The following is a 21,387-nucleotide window of genomic DNA, read 5'->3' as shown; positions in this document are numbered from 1 at the left end:
TAGAACTTCCTCCCATTTTCTTCCAAGACAGAAGTAATAAGCACTTGAAGAGATAGATGTATTTAACATGATATAAAATTAGAGTTTTTACAAGTATGGATATATTATGTTAGCCTAATAGTACATAAAATTTATCTATATGTTAGAATATTTTTAAAAATTATTTAAATTTTTCTTTTTTATGTATGAGTATTTTGTCTGTATGTATATATGGAAGACACTCACAATGATACTTATACAGACCAGAAGAGGGCATCCTATCCCTTAGGGCTGCAGTTAGACATGCTGCATGCCTACCATAAGAGGACGTGAACTGAGACACAGTATTCAGCAAGAGCAGGAAGCTCTCCTTACTGTTGAGTCATATTTCCAGTCCTATAAAATAATTTTAATATAAAATACAGGATATGTGTATATTTGTGCATAGGTTTGATATGATTCCTTTATTTCCTTTCATTTGTCAACATATTCTTGGCTTTTAATATAATAAGTATGTTAGAATAAAGAACCAACATGGCTTTTTCAACACTTTACTGTATACTTAATGCACTTTTCTTAATTATGTACTAATTAAACAACTCAAGTGCCATGTATTCGTAACAATAAATTTTTATTTCCTGCTTATGTTTCAAAATTGAACAAATGGAATAGTTTGGATAGTATTGGTATGAGGTCTTCTATGAAGGTCTGATAGAATTCTGCACTGAACCCGTCTGGACCTGGGCTCTTTTTGGTTGGGAGACCTTTAATGACTGCTTCTACTTCGTTAGAAGTTATGGGGTTGTTTAAATGGTTTATCTGTTCCTGATTTAACTTCGGTACCTGGTGTCTGACTAGGAAATTGTCCATTTCCTGCAGATTTTCAAGTTTTGTTGAAAAAATGGATAAAATTGTGTCAATTCACCTTTAATGTGGTGCCACAGGAACTTGGTGCACTTCTCATGAAAGACTGGTTCTTACCCTTTACCAACAACTTTAGTTTATAGGGAAAAATCTTCATAATATAATCATGAAGAAAAAAGGTTTACATTTTTATTGTCATATTAAGATAATAGTAGAGACAGTTATCACATTAAATCCGTAATGAAACTTATGCCTATGATTTTCTCTACTGGGAATAGAATTTAAAAATTATAATCATAGTAAAATTATAATAAGATATATCAGCACAGAAAATATTAATGAAAGTATATTAATCCTAGTAGGCTGATATAATCTGCACATTTAATGTTCATAACATTACTCACGTTAAACATAGATTACATTCAAATTTCTTATAGTCATAATTTGTTAAGAAACCTAAAGTCTTTTTTGCCTTATGTTTTATAAAGCTTGATTTCTTTAAAAAACAGCAAAAGAAAAAGAAAGGAAGGGAAATATGGAAAGGAGGAAAGAAGGTTGGGGATGGGAGGGAATAAACATGTGCAGTGTAAATGAATCTAAAAGAGAGTGGTTAGAGCTAAGATTGAACTGGATCCCTGGCATCATTCATCCCAACAGGCAGTATTCTTGCTCCTGTAGGAGAGATGGGAAACCTGTAATGGGTAAAGTAGAGGCTTAAATTCAACCCTGGAAGGCTGAATTTCAAAACTCATGCATGTCATAAAGGTCACCTATGCTAGCACTTTTTAATTTCAGAGGGTTAACTGGTAGAGTTGAATTGGACTTCATAGAAAATTCAAGACCTATCTGATGTGCTACATAATTACCTGTCTCCAAACACACAAAACATATTAGGCGAGTATCTATGGTATATTGAAATCACAACCAAAGTTTCGGCTTGACATGAGGGAAAAAAAGTATTGATAATCCCTCTTTCCTGTAGGGCAGAGAATAAGACATTAAGAGTTGGTACAGGGATTCTAGTCATTTTACTATTAAAATGTATTCATTTAATATTCTGACTTTGTATTAAAAATCTTGTACTGTCTTAAGCAGGAAAAAATAGAGAATACCATGTGTACTAATGCATTGAACTATAATTAGGCATCATTGTTTTGAAAATACTATAAAATGAACTCATGCTCTTCCTGCTACCTAATTCTTGTGCTTGGTTGGAAACATTATTTTACTCTGCCAAACAAGAATGGGTCAAGAAATTCAGAAAATGATAATGAAAAGGTTCAGAGTAAAATTTCTTTGGAGAATTAACAAGTTAAGTATCTTTCATGGCATAATTTGTCTACTTTTTACTTCATTAAAAAATTTCATACAAATTTGAAAGTATGTGATTGTCATGTTTCTATTTTTATTGAGTCAAGTTTAGGAGCATGAGACCCAAAAGGCACACATGGAATTTTTCCATCGCTTCCTAAATTCCTATGTGGAGAAAAATGGAGAGTTTGGAGTCTTTTTTCTTTCTGAGTGTCTGACATCATACCTAAAATAGAAAAGTTCACACATACAATGTGGAGAAATAAGGTTTCATTTGTTTTAAAGTTTACCTTTGCATTTCACTGTGCCTATAAGAGTCCCATGACCTTTAAATTTGATGAAAAGAAAAAGTATTTATTAATCTTATACTATTTTGAAGTTCTCCTAAAGTAGATGACTCTAGACCATATTTCTGAAAAGTGACAGTTCATATGAATTCATTATCTTTATTGTGAATGTCATACCTAAAAACTTAATATATACTCAGTAGTTCTTCCCTAATCTTAATACTATTTGCAAAGAATCTCTCTATTACATAGGAATTCTTAGTATTTTAACATTTTAATTCTCTGTGATATTTGTGCTATTAAATATTAACTAAGTTTTAAGGATACTTTAGGCCATATGTAGCTGCTTTGACATTCTAATTCTGGTTGCTATGTGTAACATCTGAGCAATACTAAGACATAAGCCTCTACTGTAGATAGCTAATTAAAACAAAAACAATATAACTAAAACATAATTTTATAAATTATAATGTTATGATAAACTAAATAAGTTTGTTTTTTATAGTGAAATCCAGATGGGAATAAATTTTTAAAATTGATCATTAAAAGTCATTTTTGACAAATACTATGTAAAAAACTGATACATTCACATAGCTAACTTTTGAGCAGTATTGTTAGGCTTATATATTACTCTGCTTAGCCCAACAATAAAAAATTAAGTAAAATTTGTTATAAGAACATAGATGGAGAAGTTATAGCAGTTATATTTATTTGTCTTATGTATTGGTTTCATCAGATTAACATGATTAGCAAACGGATCCATGCTCATAATCCCATGATCTTTAATGAGTTCATTGATAAACGGGAACTCAGTATCTGAAGTTTCAGTAAAAATTCAGTTTGATAGTTAGCTGAATTTAGGATATTTAATAAATTTCATGCAATTAATGGGATTTTGTGCTTACAATTTATGAAAATGGAAGAATAAGATTAAGAAATCAGTAAAGCAGTAAATAATATTTTAACTCTAAAGTGCTGATATTCTATAAACGAAGTGATGTCAAAGAAAGTCAAATCAGCAACTCTCAAGCAGCAACTCATAGTTGCACAAAATTGGGAGGAAGACACTGATGCTGCTGCTAATGACTAGATGATGATGATGGAAAGATGGATGTGTATATATTATTATTTGTCTAAATACTCAAGAATCTACCTATTTTGTCTTTAATCCAAGAGTATTTAAAATTCATGTGGTTTTAATCAATAATTTTGAATGACATAGTGTTAATATGAAAACTTTCCTCTATGCTTCATTCTTACATGCTCTGGGAAATAGCCACATAATATTTCTTCAATGAATGATATGCAGGTGTTGGAGTGGTGATTCTAACTTGCAGGTGTTTTATTCTTAGATGAAGAGAGATAGCAGTAAATTGCAGTACATTTTCAAAGGTAGCTAAAACTTGGATGAGGAATTTTACTTGATGAATAAAGAATGGGTAACAGGGGTGCCAACAAAATTATAGTAAGCATGATTATGCAAATAATTCAAAGAGGAATTGGACAGGAAATTGTGATGATCTGCACATTCCTTTCCTTCAGTGCCGGGCCATTAATGGCTTTGATCATTGCAGTCTACATAGATATGAAGATTTATTAAATTCTATAAAAATGGTTTTAAAATGCTTGGTTTTAAATCACCCATTGGAAGAGAAACTTCTGGAGCAGCAAATGTCTTAGGTTGTAATTTTGTAAGTTAGGCAACAAGAGTAATGATTTCTATTTGATTTAATATCTCAAAGAAATTATTTTCATGTCTGGAACAAAGGGAGACAGTGAAACATATCTTATTATATCTTTGGTTGTAAAGTATTACTTCATCAGTAATATCGAGAAATTTTCAAGGTTAGTATCACTAATTAAGATGTATTACTAGTAAAAAATAATTATTTTAAGTGTAATCTCTGAGAGTTACTCCCATATAAAATAGGTAAACTATTCTCTGAAGATATGGGACTTAAATGTACTCTAGCCTTTAAAACTAAGAGATTCAAAAAACATGAACACATGACTACGTTACCTGTGATAAGTGTTAGGCTTCAAGTCATAGATAAATTGGAATATTAGATTGTTAACAAAAACCACCTGTCCTACCTAAAGAGCTGAGGAATTTTCATAAGGTTCTCACTGTTCCTGTGTTCATTTTCCATTTCACACTGTCTGGTAGCCTTAGGCTCTAGAGCATATTTTCCTAACATCCTGAACTATGTAAAATACACAATGTACTTGTCAGAACACCATCTGCCCAATTAGCATTTGTTCTACCAGTCTTCAGGTAATTTCACTGTCATTTTAATCAATTCAGTACAATGAGGACATCAGAGATTTTTATCTCTAGAAGAGTGGTTCTCAGCCTTCATAATGATGCAACTCTCTAATACAGTTCCTCATATACTGATCCCCAACCACAGTATTTCTGTTTCGACTTCATCACTATAACTTTGCCACTGTTACCAATCATAATGTAAACACATGACATTCAGGGTATCTGATATGTTGCCCGTTTGAAAGGTCATTCAAATCCCAAAGGGGATCACGACACACAGGTTGAGAGTTGCTGCTCTGGAAGGACAATAAAATAGAGTAAATGTTATTACCATATTTAAAGATGAATCCTGGTCTACTTTTTATAATAATATGACATAAAGAGTAAATATTAGTAGTTTGGAAAACAGCTCAATGTAGCTGCACACATTTCATTGTATGTGTTTCAGCTTTAGCTTTATAATGTAGTGAGTTTTTAATCTGTTCAAATTTTTCATTGAGTTATAGAAAGCGTTCTAGGTGGTTAAATAAGATGATTTTTCCAGGTGTAAAGTTACATAAATGAAAAGCATCTTCAACTATTATATCTTACTTCAAGACCTTGTTTACAAAATGTCCCCCAAGCATCTTATTTTGAGTGAATTGAGATGTGTGTTAAGAATTACAACCTGTAAAGACTTGGAGGGTTTTTTAGGTCATACATCCATAAAACCACAAATAACAAAATGAGAAATAATAAAATGTTCTACAAAACTTAACATTTCATTCATTTACCCTAATTTTGTATGCCTATTGCATTCCCTCTGATCCAGTGTCATAAAAAGACTGAAAGGCCTGGATTTTAACTGACCTTTTTCAATGACTGAATTGTAATGATTGAATTATCACAAATGCTAGGCATAGAAAATTAAATTTCATGTAAGCCTTATATGAGGTAACTGAACATAAAGGTGGGTAATTGCTAGCAACACAACATAATAATGATATTAATTTTCATTTGAACCATGTTCCATGCTCATCATATGTTATCATTATTAATCAAATATCTATTACTTCAAAGAAATGAATGCTGCCAATTTTGCTGATTATTTTGTATTTTGTTTTAAACTGGTTTTTCGATGCAATTTGAGTTTATTATTACAATGGTTTTATAAAATGTCACCATGTTTTATGAGAGCCAACAAGATTTTTATAGATATCAAAAATAATGTGCATGTGGTAAAAGAAACATTGTTTGGGAAGCAACCTTACTGATATGAAATAATTGTGACAATCTTATAGTATAGTTATGTAGAGCCCATAGTGAGATTGTCCTGAAAGCTTTTTTGTCATAGTTTACAACTATTCTCAAAATGGTGGTATTTGATAGTCATTTGATAGTCTCACCTGAAGTGAGACCAATGATATTGTTTCTACATTGTTTGATGCTGATAGACTCACAGAGACATTTATGGAAGCCAGTTATCATTGGTCACACTCACGGAAAACAACTCACTTTCATTTTATTTGCACCACCCAACTAGATACTTCTGCTTTTTGTTAAGAATAAATTTGAATCAAACCTACCCTCTCTTATTCTCCTGTAGAATTATGGAAACCATGTTCTGGTCCCAATAAAGGGAAACAACTTCTGTTATTCAAATGTTGAGAATATGTTGTGCATATAAATTAACAACAAGAAATAAATGTTGTATTTCCCTATCTCTTATTACAATAGTATTTCTATACATACAGTTACTCAAAACCTGAAACCTTGAATATTGGTTGTTAATTACACGTGAGGATTTAAATGACCAGGTGAACAAAATGCAGAAACTTAAAAATCAAGAGGATTCTTTAATATGCACATTCAACATTGGTGAAGTAACTGCTTGATTTTTTTAACATGTCAAAATTTATGCTATTCAGTTGAAGTTACATGCAGCATACTGAAAATGTAAAATGAGCTAGTGAGAATATCTTCTTGATCACGATGATTTTGAAATGATTGTCTCTCTTTTGTTTGTTTGTTTGAAGTATCCGCATTAGTGAGCTTTGTGTTACGTGTTATTCACTGATTTGCTGTTGTTGTTTGAATTTTTCTAGGTGCTCCACTAATTGGTCAGGTACACAGTGTGAGAGGCCAGCCCCAAAGAGCAGCAAATCTGAGCATATCAGCACAAGTAAGTGCCACAGAGTAATGTTTTTGTCTAAAACCTTTAGAAGCCATTTCTTCATACTTTATGTCATCATTGACCAATTTAAGACTTCAAAGGATAACAATGATTTCATGTAATTAGAGAAAGTATATAGTTTTTGAGGCACTGTTGTAAAACAAAACTAATTGATCAAATTATGAAGAATTAAGTTAACAAAAAATAAAAACCCAATATCCACACTGAGAGGTTTCATCACTTATCTGTGGCTTATAATACTTCAGACTCAGAGCAGAGCTACCTCAATCAACATTGTGCATTTCTTTGTATTTTCTGACAACCATTTGTAAAGATTTTCAAAATAAGCCAGAATAAGTTTCCCAATTCATATATATTTTCACTAATTTTGCCTTGAGTGGGGAGACTGAAAAGTTCATAATATGAAAGAAGTGTGATTATATACTGAGGATGTGAGAAAATTATATCCCTGATGAAAATCCTTAAGTTTAGCCATTCACTAGAGGAGACAAAAGCAAGAAACATTATATATATAAAATGAGATATATGTGTGTATATATATATATATTATGATTCTTGCTTTTGATATACATGTACGTGTATGTGTGTGTATATATATGCTATATATATATATATATATATATATATATATATATATATATATATATCAATGCTATTAAGAAACACATCCACCTCTTACTCTCTGAAAGTCCATATAAGTAGCAGAAATTTCATAAGGTAAAAAAGGGGTCTTAGTTATTTAGATGTCATGTTATCACAATAGGAGCCACAATTCCCAAGAAATAATTTTATTAGATGACGCCTGAACTTTCTGCCAAATGCAGAAAAATAGCTCACTCAGATAGACTGTTCAGGAAAAAAAGGCATGACATGATTTTTACTTAGAATTTACTATACTCATTCTTTCAAGAGGAAAAGAAAAAAGCACTATAAGAAACATCTGGTTCCCAGTCCATATGCTTACTTCGCGCATGTAATTGGCTGCTACAGACCACCAGGGTTTTCAGCCACGCTCGACAACTGATTGTGTAGGTTGCTCAGCAGTGTTGTTCCAGCCCAGAGAAAGGAAAGCCAGGCTCAGAGGATGATGCTAACGTACAGCATTAAATTAATGTAGAACATTAAAGCTTCCTTGAAAGCCTTATCAAGTTCTGTTATTATATCAAGACAATGTAGTTATGTTTGATCTTATAATATATACAAGAATGATGTCCTAGGTTGGAAGTCAAGTTTTCCATAGTTTTAATCATGGGCAACTTCCAAGTAAAGAGTACATACTGTTAACATTTCTTTGTAAATAATAAAAACAAATAATAATAATTAAGACAAAAAGCAAAAAGCTTGTGTGTGTTCCAAGAAGAGGGGAAATACAGCTACCTGAAGTAGGGCTATTGTTAACCTCTCAAGGAAAAATCCAATGAATTTGGATGTTTGTTGAGTTTTCATCTAACATAATCAGAAGTCGTTTGTCTACAAAGAAAAGTGAGATTACAGGTCACACTTCCAAATAAAACAGCAAAGAAATATATTGTATTAGCTGTTTATCCATAGCTATGAAAAATACAATGACCACAGCTACTTAAAGTAGAAATTGTTATATTGAACTGTAAATACACAGAGTTCAAGCCATGGTAATAGAGTGAGTGGAAGAAGCAGGTTGTTCATAGTGAGTGGAACAAGAAGCTAAGACTTCCCATCTTGAACTATAACACGTTTTGTGAGAGAAGTCATGGGGAGAGAGGGCAGTGAGTAGGATGTAAATTGAATAAGTAAAATTAAAGAGTTAAATTTAAAAGCAAATATAAAAATATCATGAGACATAAATGGATCTAGGAATTATGTGTTACTTTGAACCCTCTTTGTCCATTCTTGTGAGATTTTCTACAGCAAGGCCATACTTTCTAACCCATCAAAAGTGCCACCAACTGGAGATCAAGTGATCAAACATCTGAGCTTGGTGCGACCATTTGCATGCAAATCACCACATGCAGAAGCATAGGCCTGCTTAGGAGAACACATGCAGCAGGCCTGGTTTGGAGCATAGAGCCTTCCTTTGACAGCTCTCACCACAAGTTGACTCACACTCAAATTCATGTAATGCTTTCATATTAATCTCCAACTAGAAGTACAGGTAGTTTCAAGTAAAACAAAACAAAACATAGCTTGAGTAATTATGCAGAACTATTATTCCAGGGGTTTATACTCAAATTCTACTTGAAAGGCTACCCTCTCTCATCTGAAGAGTATGAACCTGAGAAAGAGATGCCATTAGATATTTCTATTTTAAATTCACATAAAATATTAGAGAGAGTAATGCTCAAATTTTGAATTTTGTGACACTAACTTCTTATTGTGATTTTTCTGCTTTCATTGTCTGTGGGTAACCCATAGCTGCTCCCTTTTCCTTGTGTAACCTCTTCTGTGGCTACATGCATTGCCCTTTTCTCTAGATTTCCCATTCATGGCAAACCTTGCGTTCCTGGCCCCAGTTATCAATCATGTGCTACTCATTTGAAACGTCGAGCTTATTTTTACCTTCTCCTGGGTCTGAGACCTACATCCTATTGTCCTCAAGAATTTCATGCTTGGTATATACCCTGATTCTCCTCATTTTTCTCTATGCAAACAACTGACATTTTAGATAGCTGCAGAATTAGCCGAGGTACCTAGACACCACAAGTTATATATGAAGCCTTTATTTTAGCTCTTAAATTGAACAAAACAACAGATTCTTAGTATATTTCTTCCTATTTTTTTCAGTATCATCTCTTTTTCCCTATTAGTACAGCTTACCAGCTCATTTATGTGACTTTCACATGCCTTGCTAACATTCTTCTATTTTCCTGTATGACACATGACTGCCCAACTGTACCATCCCCACTATGGTCTGGCGGTTGGTTACTGCTTTATTTTAATTCCAGGAGTTTCCATACTCTCTCAAGGGCTGAGGAGTAGCCGTCCTTCAGTTCTCAATGGCTAGATGTACTGATGCCCAAACTAGCTGGGTATGCATCCCTAAGTTCCAAAGACATTGTCTACCTTCTACAAGGTAGTATTTAAGATACCATGCATTTTGGGGGATATTGGTGGACGGTTGTTGATTTTGTCGCGATGAGGGCTCTATTCATCCCTGGAAATCATGGAGCTCTCTCTGTAAACAAGGCTGGCCTGAAAATGATAAAGATCTTCCTGGCTCTGTGTCCCAAATCCTGTGTTTGGATTAAAAGCATGCACCACTATGCCCAAAAGATGGCATGCTTAGTAAACCTGTTCATTTCATCCTCAAGTGCTATGCATATCAATACCGCAAACATAGTTAAAGATAAAGTTCCTGTAAAGATGTATTCGCTAAGTGAAAGCTGAATATATGGACCTCAGGTCATCTTTTTTTAAATTTTTTATTAGATATATTTCTTTACTTACATTTCAAACATTATTCCCCTTCCCATTTTCCTGTCCATAAGCCCCCATTTCCTCACGTCCCCCTCCCCCATACATGCTGAAAGGGACCAAATATAGATCTCTCCTGGGAGACACATCCAAAGCATGTCCAATACAGAGATCAATGCTAGCACAAAACCACCAAACTGAAAGTAGGACCCCCTTAGGAGGAATTAGAGGAAGTATTGAAAGAGTTGAAGGAGCTTAAACCCCATAAAAACAGCAATGCCAACCAACCAGAGCTTCCAGGAACTAAACCTCAGCTCATCTTAAGAATGGACTTTACTATTTGCAAAAGAAAAGGTTGTATAAGTTTTGCCCCAAAGGAGGCAAAACTGATTGCACAGATATATTGGGAAACATGTAAAATGTGAGCACATAAAGACTTTGTTATAAAACTAAGTCATAAAATTTTCTACATTTTTGTATGGTGATAGCTATACCAATATTAGATGAAGATCAAAGATAACTTATACTTTATACCTCATTAACCTGGGATAATTTGTCCAAGTCAATATTGGTAATAGGTTTTGATAGGAAGTCACTTGACTCAGTGTCTATGACATATGTAGAACTGCTCTTCCAAGACAGGAAAATAACTTCAGAACCACATTTCAAAGGAAGACATATTGTGTTCATTGTGACACTGTTGAGCAAGTTTCCTCTGCCCTCTCACACTTTCAGTTTACAACAACCCACTTATTTTGTCCAAAAAAATGGGTTAGATTCTTATATGTCAAAAATATATTTACCAATAAACACACTACTTTGAACCTTACTTATTTTTACTGGAAATATATCTTCTAATATCATATACTCTGATTATGGATTCTGCTTCTCTAAATCTTCCAAATCCTCCAAAATCTTCCTCCTCAGTTTCATACACACCGAAATCCATACCATTTCTTTCTCATTAGGAGATGAACAGGTATATAAAAATAATAATAAAATAAAAACAAATAAACCAGAATCGGATGAATTAAGCAGAAGAAAAGGAACCAAATTTCTTAATTAGCTATAAAATTTAGTATTTTATAATGTAAGTAGTTTCTATTAATGTTTATAAAAATGAAAACAAAATGCTGTCTATATTATTTATCATAAACGCTAAACATTATTGCAGTTACCTTGATTGGTTACATAAACATACCAGATGTTTAGGCTCTTAAACAGAGCTATGTAACGTATAGGGATTGCAACTACCATCTGTGGTGGGAGAATTAAAAGAAAAAGAGATGCTTAGTTTTCTTGCATGCATAATTAATAGTTCTAACAAATGGAATGGCAGAAACTAGGTAGAACAGGTAATTATATAAATTTATAAATAATTTACAAGTATACTGAGAAGGAAGGCATGCTGCATACTTTGAGTTTAATATTGGTTGTCTTTACACATTTAATGATGTTCTAAGATTAAGTAAAAAGGGAATATATAATTTAGTGAAGATATTTTTCAAGTTAAGGTTAATCATATATATATATGATTTTTTTTGTAATGAACACTTGCAGATACTTTGGTAATTCATCTTCGGTATTTGATCTTAATTATGTATCTTCTGTCTGCAACTATTGGAATATCAGTCACTCTAATAAAGTATCTGCACATTGAGTATAGTGTGATAATTAACCTCTTCTCTAGTATTTTATACAAGTATAGAAATGCAGAGAATATTCATACCGTACATTACCTTTTGATTTTTTTTCATAAACCTTTGCAATATTTATGTTTTGGTTAAATTTTAGACCATATTGTTTCTAGTTCACTTGCTAAGTAATGTATTTAGACTGAATCTTTGGGTGTCTATAGAAAGTCTGGTTTCAAGTGTACCGTGTGTTAGCCCAGCAAAAAGTTAACATGGTCTGCTCCAAACTGCAATGTAATGTTTCTGCTATGAAGTGGCCCTTCAATCCAGGTTCATTGTACCATTCTTTGCATTCAATATTAGAATATCACCCTACAGTTACATTACCAACAAGATTGGTGATTTGATTCAGAAGAATCACTGTCTGATGAAATCATTACCCCACCACACTTTCTATGAATGAAAAGCATTATTTCTGATTTTTTCTTATGACTAGATACAGAAAATTAAAACAACATTTAAGCCAAATGTTAAAATTACAGATACTAACATTTTTTCATGAACATAAAAACAAAAAGTAGACATTTTCAATATAAGTCAAAGCTCCATGAATATTTTTCTGAAAGTATTCTAGAGTTGGGATTTAAGAAAGAGAACATCAACTGCTTATTTATTTATTTATTTATTTATTTATTTATTTATTTATTTATTAGTCAGTTCTCTGATTTTCTTCTATAAATTTAGTACATTTTCATTTTATGTTATTTGTATAACTGTCTACAGGTATGATGTATGTATATGTACCATTGAGTGTGACAGATCTTAGAGTTCAGAAGTGTCAGACCTCTAATTATTCTTCTTGTTACTCATTTAATGGCAAGAGCATATCACTCCAAAGGAATCCACAAAACAGAGGCTTCTGTGTATCCAAATAAAACTATCATGCCTGTTGCTCCTTGGCCATGCTGCCATTGAAGTGCCATAGCTACTATGGCTTACTATAGTTGCTTCTTACACAAAAATACCTCAATTGTGGAATTGTGGCCAATAAAATTGAGTGCAAATATATCCAGACATTATTAAATTACAATGTATACTTGCATCATTGCATTCTCATAAATGTGATGTAAACCAGTGATTCAGAAACAAAAATTATCTCTAAAGTCTGGACTTTACATGCAATTCATAAACAAAAGATAACTAACCAACCTTCCCAACAGATTCTTTGGAAAGATGATTTGGCAGTCATGACCTCAGAATACAAACGTTTTTCCATGCTTTGTTGTTGTTCTCATTAGTGTTGAGACGATCGAGTGTGACAGATTAGCTATGCTAACCTTTGTATCATTTGTCTATTTGTTCTTCTGTGGATTGATCTCTTTCCAGGGAGCATTGCTATCATCGTGCCACTTGTCCTCCTGGTGACCTTGGTAACCACTCTAGTCATTGGCTTAGTGGTTTGTAAGAGAAAAAGAAGGTAAGATGTAAGATCCCATGCTTTGGATTTACCTGCAGTGACTGGACCATATGAAAGTGGCAGAAAAGTTATGATTTTTTTCTTAAAAATCGGGTTAATTATTACAATTACAAAACAATTTTTCCGATGTAGTTATACCTGATTTCACTTAAAAGTATTACAATTTATACAAGTATTCCTCTGTTTTGTGTTGAAAGAATCAATCCATGTATATAGTGCAATGAAACTAACATTGCCATATCATTGACAATTTCTGTAGAATTTTACATTTCTAGTAATCTGTCCTTGAGTAAACAAAGATATATGAAGATAGTGCTATTAGTTTACTGTACATAATTGTTGGTATAAGCCTATAATTTACTATGCAAGTGTGCTATAAAATATACTTTTAATGGGTAATATGCTTTAACTTACTTATCTTCTAAGAAGTAGAAATGTTTCAGTTTATTTAACTGAGCATCTCTATAGATATGAATTAGTTTGGAATATGAGAGTTTACAAAATAGTATTATAGCCATTGAGTTAGAGGTTATAAAAAAGATATTTCAGTTTCTTTATTGCATTTTTGTTAGTTAATTTTCAACCCAGAGAAAAAATAGAAATTTAACTTTGGATTGTGAATTTTCCACTAATGTGGCATTATGTTCAATAAAATACTTTTGGGGGCGGGGAAGAAAGGGTTTATTTAATGTTACAACTTGTAGTCTATCATCCATGTAAGTTAGGGCAGGAACTGATAAAGAGGCCATGGTAATATGCTTCTGTGCACTGTTAAATCACATTCTTTAAACGGTCAAGTTATGTTTTCTATTCTTTTGATTTAAAAATCTGTTACTTAAATTTTCTTATTCATATTTCACTCAAAAATTCTTATGTGTTGTACCCTGTCAACAAATCAGTAAATATTTTAATTATATAGAACTTAAATTGTGATGTCCTTGCAATTGATACTCAACTTTATCTCTACCTATTGTAGAACAAAGACAATTAGAAGGCAGCCTATCATCAATGGAGGAATAAATGTAGAAATCGGCAATCCATCATACAATATGTATGAAGTGGATCACGACCACAGTGATGGCGGTCTTTTAGAACCGAGTTTTATGATAGATCCAGTAAAGGTAATATTTCTTGAATCATGAACTGAAAGTACTAATATTCCTAAGTCAAAACCATCACAGAATTCTGAATTTAATTATGCATTTGTAGTATCTATAATCATAGTTACAGACTTTAACATATATTGACTTATCTGATTGCTCCAAAAGAAAATACAGGGGACATTCTTTGGGAAATACTGTTAATGCTAAAATGCATTCATTAGTTTATAAAGATGTAATTTTATTTAGTATAATAACTTAAGAATTATGGGGTGCTAGCCTCTCTAATGTACAGCATAATGTTGAAAGAATGGATACTTCATTTTTCATTATGAAAAGTGCTCACTGGTTCAATTTCAAAGTAATTAACTTGATCACAATAGTTTTTTGTTGAAAAGGCAACAAAGCTGTGTCCTGAAGTTTCTTTTTAACTAAATACCTTTTAAGAAAAAATCTTTTATGTAATATGATAAATTTATTTGTTTGAAACATTCAACAGTCCTGTAGCTTTTTAAAATCTTATATATCTTTTAAATGTTTCTGTGATGTGTAATTACAGTCTGCTCAAATGAAGCAAATATTCACATAAATTATGTAAAGATTGTCTTTATTATCTGAGCCCTTATTTACTGAACTCTTATACAGCCACTGAGTTACTAATGAAACTTGTCCAAATTGAACCTTGTAGTATTATCACAGTGACCAATCATATACTTAAGTGGTTTTCTCCAGTTTCTGTAGTTCCTCTTCAGGAAATCTACTTTGTAATCTATCATTTACCTCCCTAAGCCTTAAATTTGGAATCATAGTCACTATTAGGTAAATTAGCAATTACTATATGGATGAAGTATATACATATTAAAATCGATTTCACTAGTAATTCATTAGTCCAGTTTCATTGGGACTAATTTCACTTGTTATTAACCAGCAAATTCTTAATTGGACATTTTCATAAAATAGGTAATGCTAACATTGCTATAATAGAGTACACTTGACATTAAAAGATCATATTACTTGGCACACTTAGGAATTTATCTGTGAAAAAGAAAGCCATCTTAAAAAATTAGACTTATGGCATCTTTCCAGTTGTTCCAAGTGATAACAGTGTCTATCATGTAACCTGAACTAATGCAATTAACCCTTCAGCTTTTCATGAAAAGTTCTAAAATCTCCTTGTTTCTTTAGGTCTTAGCAATTGAATCAATACAATTACTTAAACTTAAAATAGAGATTATTGAAATATTTATATACTTACACTTCAAAAATTAAATCATGTTTCAGGTCCTTCAAATATGATTTTGATGTACTCATACGTAATCTCACTTAGCACTCAGTAAATGTACATTTACCAATTAGCTGACTGAATTGGTAAAATTTCTTAAGATATGCACTAACAGTTTATTCCTAGCTGGTTTGTAATCTTTATAGTATAACTCTGAATTGTTGTATAAAAAGTAACTACATTTACCCACCTTCAATTACATTGAAAGAATATATGTGCTTGGCACACTTGGAAATTTATCTATGAAACAGAAAGCTATCTTAAAAAACAGACATCTGACATCCTTCCAGCTCTTCTAAGGAAGATAATTTTATCCTAAAATTATAATGTGATGATCAAGTGTTATAAAAGGGTAGCTGAGTCTTCAAGAAAGACTCTTGTCTGAATTCTGAAACTTTTATGTCAAAAACTTAACTGGAGGATTTCCAGGGTTACACAGAAGTCAATGTTCTCCATGCAGAGCGTGTGTCAAGATCCAGGACATAAATAAGGTTCTCACCTCTGACATAAAGATCTCAAATTCTGTATGTTGACATAAGCCTCCTGATGTGGCCTAGAATTAAAGGCTATTTTATATTAATTGTGTGATTTAATTATATTTTGTTTCATTAAAAATGTTTCTGTGTCATTAGGTGAGATAAAATTTTCTGTTTGTGTACAGTCCAGGTACATAGGGGGAGGGCCCAGTGCTTTCAGGCTCCCACACACAGCACCGCCCATCTACCTAAACTCTGATTTGAAAGGACCACTAACTTCTGGGGTGAGAGAAACAGTCTATCTTTTCCTTCCCATCCCATTTCAAACCCTCACCATTCACAGAGCCATACTTGACTTGGACAGAACTTGCCCTTATCATGGTTGAAATTAACAAGAGTTTACAAGACAGCACTAAAGTCTCAGACTTCTTCAGTGTGTTATTTACCTACATATATGTGATGCAAAACTAAATTAAAATATACACAAAGTATATCATCATAATTTAGATAAATTAGAGATGCTCTAATGAAATCTTAGTTATTTTTAAGGTTTAGATGCTGCGTTATAAAAAAGTATTCTGTCCACAGTCACCAATCTCATTTTAGGCAGAACAGCAGATCATGGATGTACAGATTCTCCACACCTCTTGTTCCTGATCATCAAGTCCTTTTCATTCTCATTGTTTGTCCTAGAGTGTCTCCTTTGCATGCTATAAAGACTATATGTGTTCTTGCTGTAACAAAGGTTAAGATACTGCATGAAAAAGAAAAACACAAACAAAGAAACAAAGCTGAAATTCAAACAAAAATAAAAATGAAATGACATTTTCTTGTGTTAGGTTTCACTTTCTTTAGTAAGGAATGTTGAATACCATTTACAACTGAAGGAACCTGCTTCTGTTAGCCTTTATTGAGCTTCAAAATTAACTATGGCATAAATCCTCAGTTGTCTCTGAATTCAAAATTATTTGGAAGAATCCATATATATATCTGATATATTTTGTTGATTTGGCTTCTTTTCATTCCCTAATGCTTAATTCACCTTGTAGAAATAGAAAATCAGACCAGTTAGATAATTGTTGTATTCATCTGTGGACTTCCACCAGGAGTCAGAGGTAAGGACAATGGGTGAAAGCCAAATATCCTTAAAACAGCTAGGTTTACCATTTTATACTAAAGCTATTGTAAGTATAAGTTTCACAGTTATACTGGCTGTTCCTTTTGTAGCAAAGCTTCTGTGTGGCCTCTAATCTACTGTAAAATATAGTTATGTTTCTACATATACATGGACTAAAATCTACGAAGAGAGAATTTAAATTACATGTTATCATTAAAAATAAATATCCTATAAATTAATTTTGTTAAGTTGATAGTAAATTTTTATTTGTTCTCTTTCTCCTTCAGCCAACAAATTATTCCAACCCAGTATATGCAAAATTGTATATGGATGGACAGAACTGTCGAAACTCCTTAGGAAGTGTGGATGAACGGAAAGAACTGCTTCCAAAGAAAATTGAAATTGGCATCAGAGAGACAGTGGCATAATGAAGGACACTTTTCTATGCTGTATAAATGTATAAAATATAAGGATTACTTTTATATGTTCCAACAGTATTATACTTATTTTAGCATCAGCATTATCTCTATCTTTTTCCTGGTTAGTTGTTTTCTGAGTTTTGGGGGTTTTATTTTTTGCTAATGAATATCAATTCACCATTTTTAAGGTATTTTTATGAAAAATAACTGCACTATACTAAAACTTACAATGATGCTGCTGATATGACACACCTTTAAATTTGTTAAAAGCTAAAAAAAACAACATATTCCTTTCTAGAGTTAATACGAGCAATCTATTTTATAAGAATATTTGGTTCTCCACAATGAGCAAAGTACTCTACACTTCAGCATTCTGTTTTCTGAAAATTGTAATAAGTTGTCATTGTAGTTTCTGTTGGATTGAAAGGACAAACTCTCTTCTTCATGCACATGCAAGTGAATTTAGACTTGGCTGAGAATATTTAGCTCGTACAAGTTCAACATCTCCTGCTTTGCAATTAGTCTCTGTCAACAGAGGAATAACTGGAATTTTGGAAGAAAAAACTTTTAAAAGTACACAATATTGATAATTTGCATGAATACAAATGACTTATTTCCCAAATTTTACTAGACTCTGATATACAAAATACACGAGCTCTGTAACAGTAGTGGTATTTAGGTTGATAGAATATAACAAACATATAACTAGAACAGGACTAATAGGACTTGCTGTGTGATAGGATATTTTACTTCTCAACCCTCAGGCATACAGCGAGCTAAGAGCACAGCAGTAGGATATGGGACCTCATGCCTTACATATTTATTTCCAAGTATGTTCACGTTGTGGATTAATATTACCTCTTAATCATGCTGAGCACTGTAAAACCACACACAATCAATCAAAATTATATGAAAATTTCAGTTTTGTGAATGCACTCTCTTTGTCAGATCAAATAGAATTTTCTTTGTATGAAGTAATTGATAAAGACTTTTGGTGTGCCATTTGACTAATTATTTGTCCTCCCAACTCAACTATGATTCAAGGATGTTTCAAGATATAAGAAGTACTTGCTATGATGCCTGGTGGAGAGTCTCCTCTGTGCCATTAGCATTGGTAATTTGGTTTCTCTTTGCTTATACAAAACACACAGACCCATTCACTTGGTTCTATTGTTTTCAAATTTTGATTGTAACAAATATGGTTTATTTAAGTTGTATAAAAAAGATAGCATTTTTATACAAATATCTTTAAAGGCACAAAAGTTTTATTCATAAGCTGTGGGGCGTTTTTGTCCCTCTGATAGACATGACTGACTTTTAGCTGTCATAATGTATTAATCTAACAGATGAAATATGTTTGTGGTTGCTCTTTATCCCTTTGTACAAGCATTAAAAACTGCTGTTTTATAAGGAAACTTTTTGTTGTACTATGTGCATGCACACTACCTATTTCTAAACTTTGCCATACTGAGGCCTTTATAGAATATTGGTTTATGTAATACTTGTGTGATTTGCTTGAACAATGTTATGCATACCATAAACTTTTTCAGGTTCTTGTTTAAGTACATTTTTTAAATCGAACAGTATTTTTCATTTTGGTTATAATAGTCATTTTGCCTATGTTTCTACAATGAAGTGTCAAATACTTTATAAGAAAATTGTTGACTGATTTATTTAAATGAAATTCTACATATTTAAGTGCGTGTGTTTGGTAGTTTTTAAACTGGTGAAAGTCCTTTCATGGTATGGTTTAAATATTCTAAGATTATCTTAGAAAACATATTTTATGGGGAAGGAGAGGTGTTACTGAATAATTTTCCACAGTGTGCCTGGAGAAGAGTTTTCTTTCTTGAAGTGAAAAGGTTTCCTTGCATTTACGTTTCACTGACTTCTTGTTCTTATCATAAACTCCAAATTAGAACAGAAAGAAGTATATTACACATGCAGCCATGTAACCGTAATAAGCCATTATTATCCCCTTCTTTCCTTGAGAAAACAATATACTTCATGGAAAACTGACAATCCATATAATTCTTACTTTAAGTAGCATTGCTTATTAGTATTATTCTGCAAATGAAACCTATCATTAATGAGGTTTTTTTCATTAGGAATTTGTAAAAGGTCCAGTCAAGTTAGGTTTTTGCTAAATAGTGCAGAAACTGACCCTTGCCTACATCTCTGTTCAGTAATGTTTCGCTCTGCCATGGCATGTGTAAAGCTGTGCATCAAAGTCAGCATTTTTTATTTGCTGAAGATTTAAATTCAATCAACTGGACAAAGTGTTTATTTACCGAAACCTAATCTCTAATATTTCTGTTAGTCAATTATATAAGTTCTATATAATTATATTTTGTAACTTTCTATTACAAAAGCTAAGTAAATGCTTTAAAAATCGATTAGATAATTCTCCATATTGACAACTCTTTATGGGTCACACTAACATAATGCTTTCTGGGTAATTTACTCACACTTTGGTATGGAAATTTTATTTCTTAAAAATTAACGGTTCTTAACAAATCTGACCTTTCTAGAAATTTCTTACCATAAAGCAAGGATTTTCAACCTCTCAAAATTTAAGGGCATTAATTCTCAAGTTGTCTTTTCCAGGTAGAGTATTAATATGGATTCCTGGACTCTATCCATTAAGGTGATGACAGCAGCATACTCATAATAGAGATACTGTCAGCCATTTTGGGGGAAAACACAATTACCCATCTGACATTAAATAATACCAAGAAGGGTCATAAAACAAAACAAAACAATTCCTCAACACATTAATAGTATCTCCAAATTTAATGCTGATGATATGACCATAAAGATGTATCAGTAGAAATAGTTGTATGTCACAAATCCTGAAAGCTTGCATTCAAACCCACTGATCCAGAGGATATAAAAAGAATACTAACTTCTGCAAGTTGTTGTTTTTTGCTTTTCTTTTTTAATTTTTTATTTGATCTTTACATCTGCTATAGGATGAGGGACACTTGTTTTGATGAATCTAAAGTTTGAGACTTAATCATTTTCTTTTATTGAAAGAACATTATATGTTTATGAAAACTCAAATATAAGACCTTAAGTAATAAGAGACTAGTATGGGTAGTTATAATTAACTACAACAAGAAATCTGCTACAGTTTTCAAATACCTAGTAGGGGACTCATTCCTAAATTAGTAGAAGACAGCTGATCATTGTCCTTCCTAGCCTATGATCTAAAATGTGTATAATTTATTTGGTGGTAGGGAAGCAGCACACATGTGGAAGCCAGAGAGAAACATACGGAAATATATACCTTTGTTCTACTGTGCTTATAATGGATATCAAAATCAGGTAATTAGGTTTAAAACCAAGCCCCATTAACCAATAATTCATCTCTTGAGCCCTTTAAAAATATTTATCTGTTTAATTAGGTATATCAGACCAGGAACTCCTGACTCTGTCTCCAAATGCTATTATAATACCCATATATCCTGGTGCCAGGATTTAGAATTTTCTGCTGCTCCACCCCAAGACTTATTTCTCGGCCCACATCTTTCTATTTTTATATACAGACTCTGGATTTAAAATATTATTCTTTATTGGAAAAATTGCAACTACTTTGGCTTACATCTTCTA

At 32.3% G+C, this 21,387-nt stretch overlaps 1 protein-coding gene across 2 annotated transcripts in view; it reads left to right on the top strand.

The window, feature by feature from the left end:
• Positions 1-19,474, top strand: part of Lrp1b (LDL receptor related protein 1B) — a 2,085,328-nt gene extending 2,065,854 nt beyond the window's left edge. The window contains exons 87-91 of one of the 2 annotated variants that reach the window (XM_087654909.1): positions 6,792-6,868; positions 13,291-13,381; positions 14,358-14,502; positions 16,425-16,523; positions 17,644-19,474. In XM_087654909.1, the coding sequence (XP_087511035.1) occupies positions 6,792-6,868; positions 13,291-13,381; positions 14,358-14,502; positions 16,425-16,523; positions 17,644-17,784 (553 nt within the window). In that variant the 3' untranslated portion in view covers positions 17,785-19,474. The remainder of the gene's footprint in view (positions 1-6,791; positions 6,869-13,290; positions 13,382-14,357; positions 14,503-16,424; positions 16,524-17,643) is intronic. The other variant, XM_087654910.1, reaches the window with a different exon arrangement.
• The last annotated feature ends 1,913 nt before the right edge of the window (positions 19,475-21,387 follow it).

This window comes from Rattus norvegicus, chromosome 3, assembly GCF_021556685.1.
Source record: "Rattus norvegicus strain SHRSP/BbbUtx chromosome 3, alternate assembly SHRSP_T2T, whole genome shotgun sequence".
In the NCBI taxonomy this organism is placed as follows: domain Eukaryota; kingdom Metazoa; phylum Chordata; class Mammalia; order Rodentia; family Muridae; genus Rattus; species Rattus norvegicus.
This window is presented reverse-complemented; position numbering and strand designations above follow the sequence as displayed.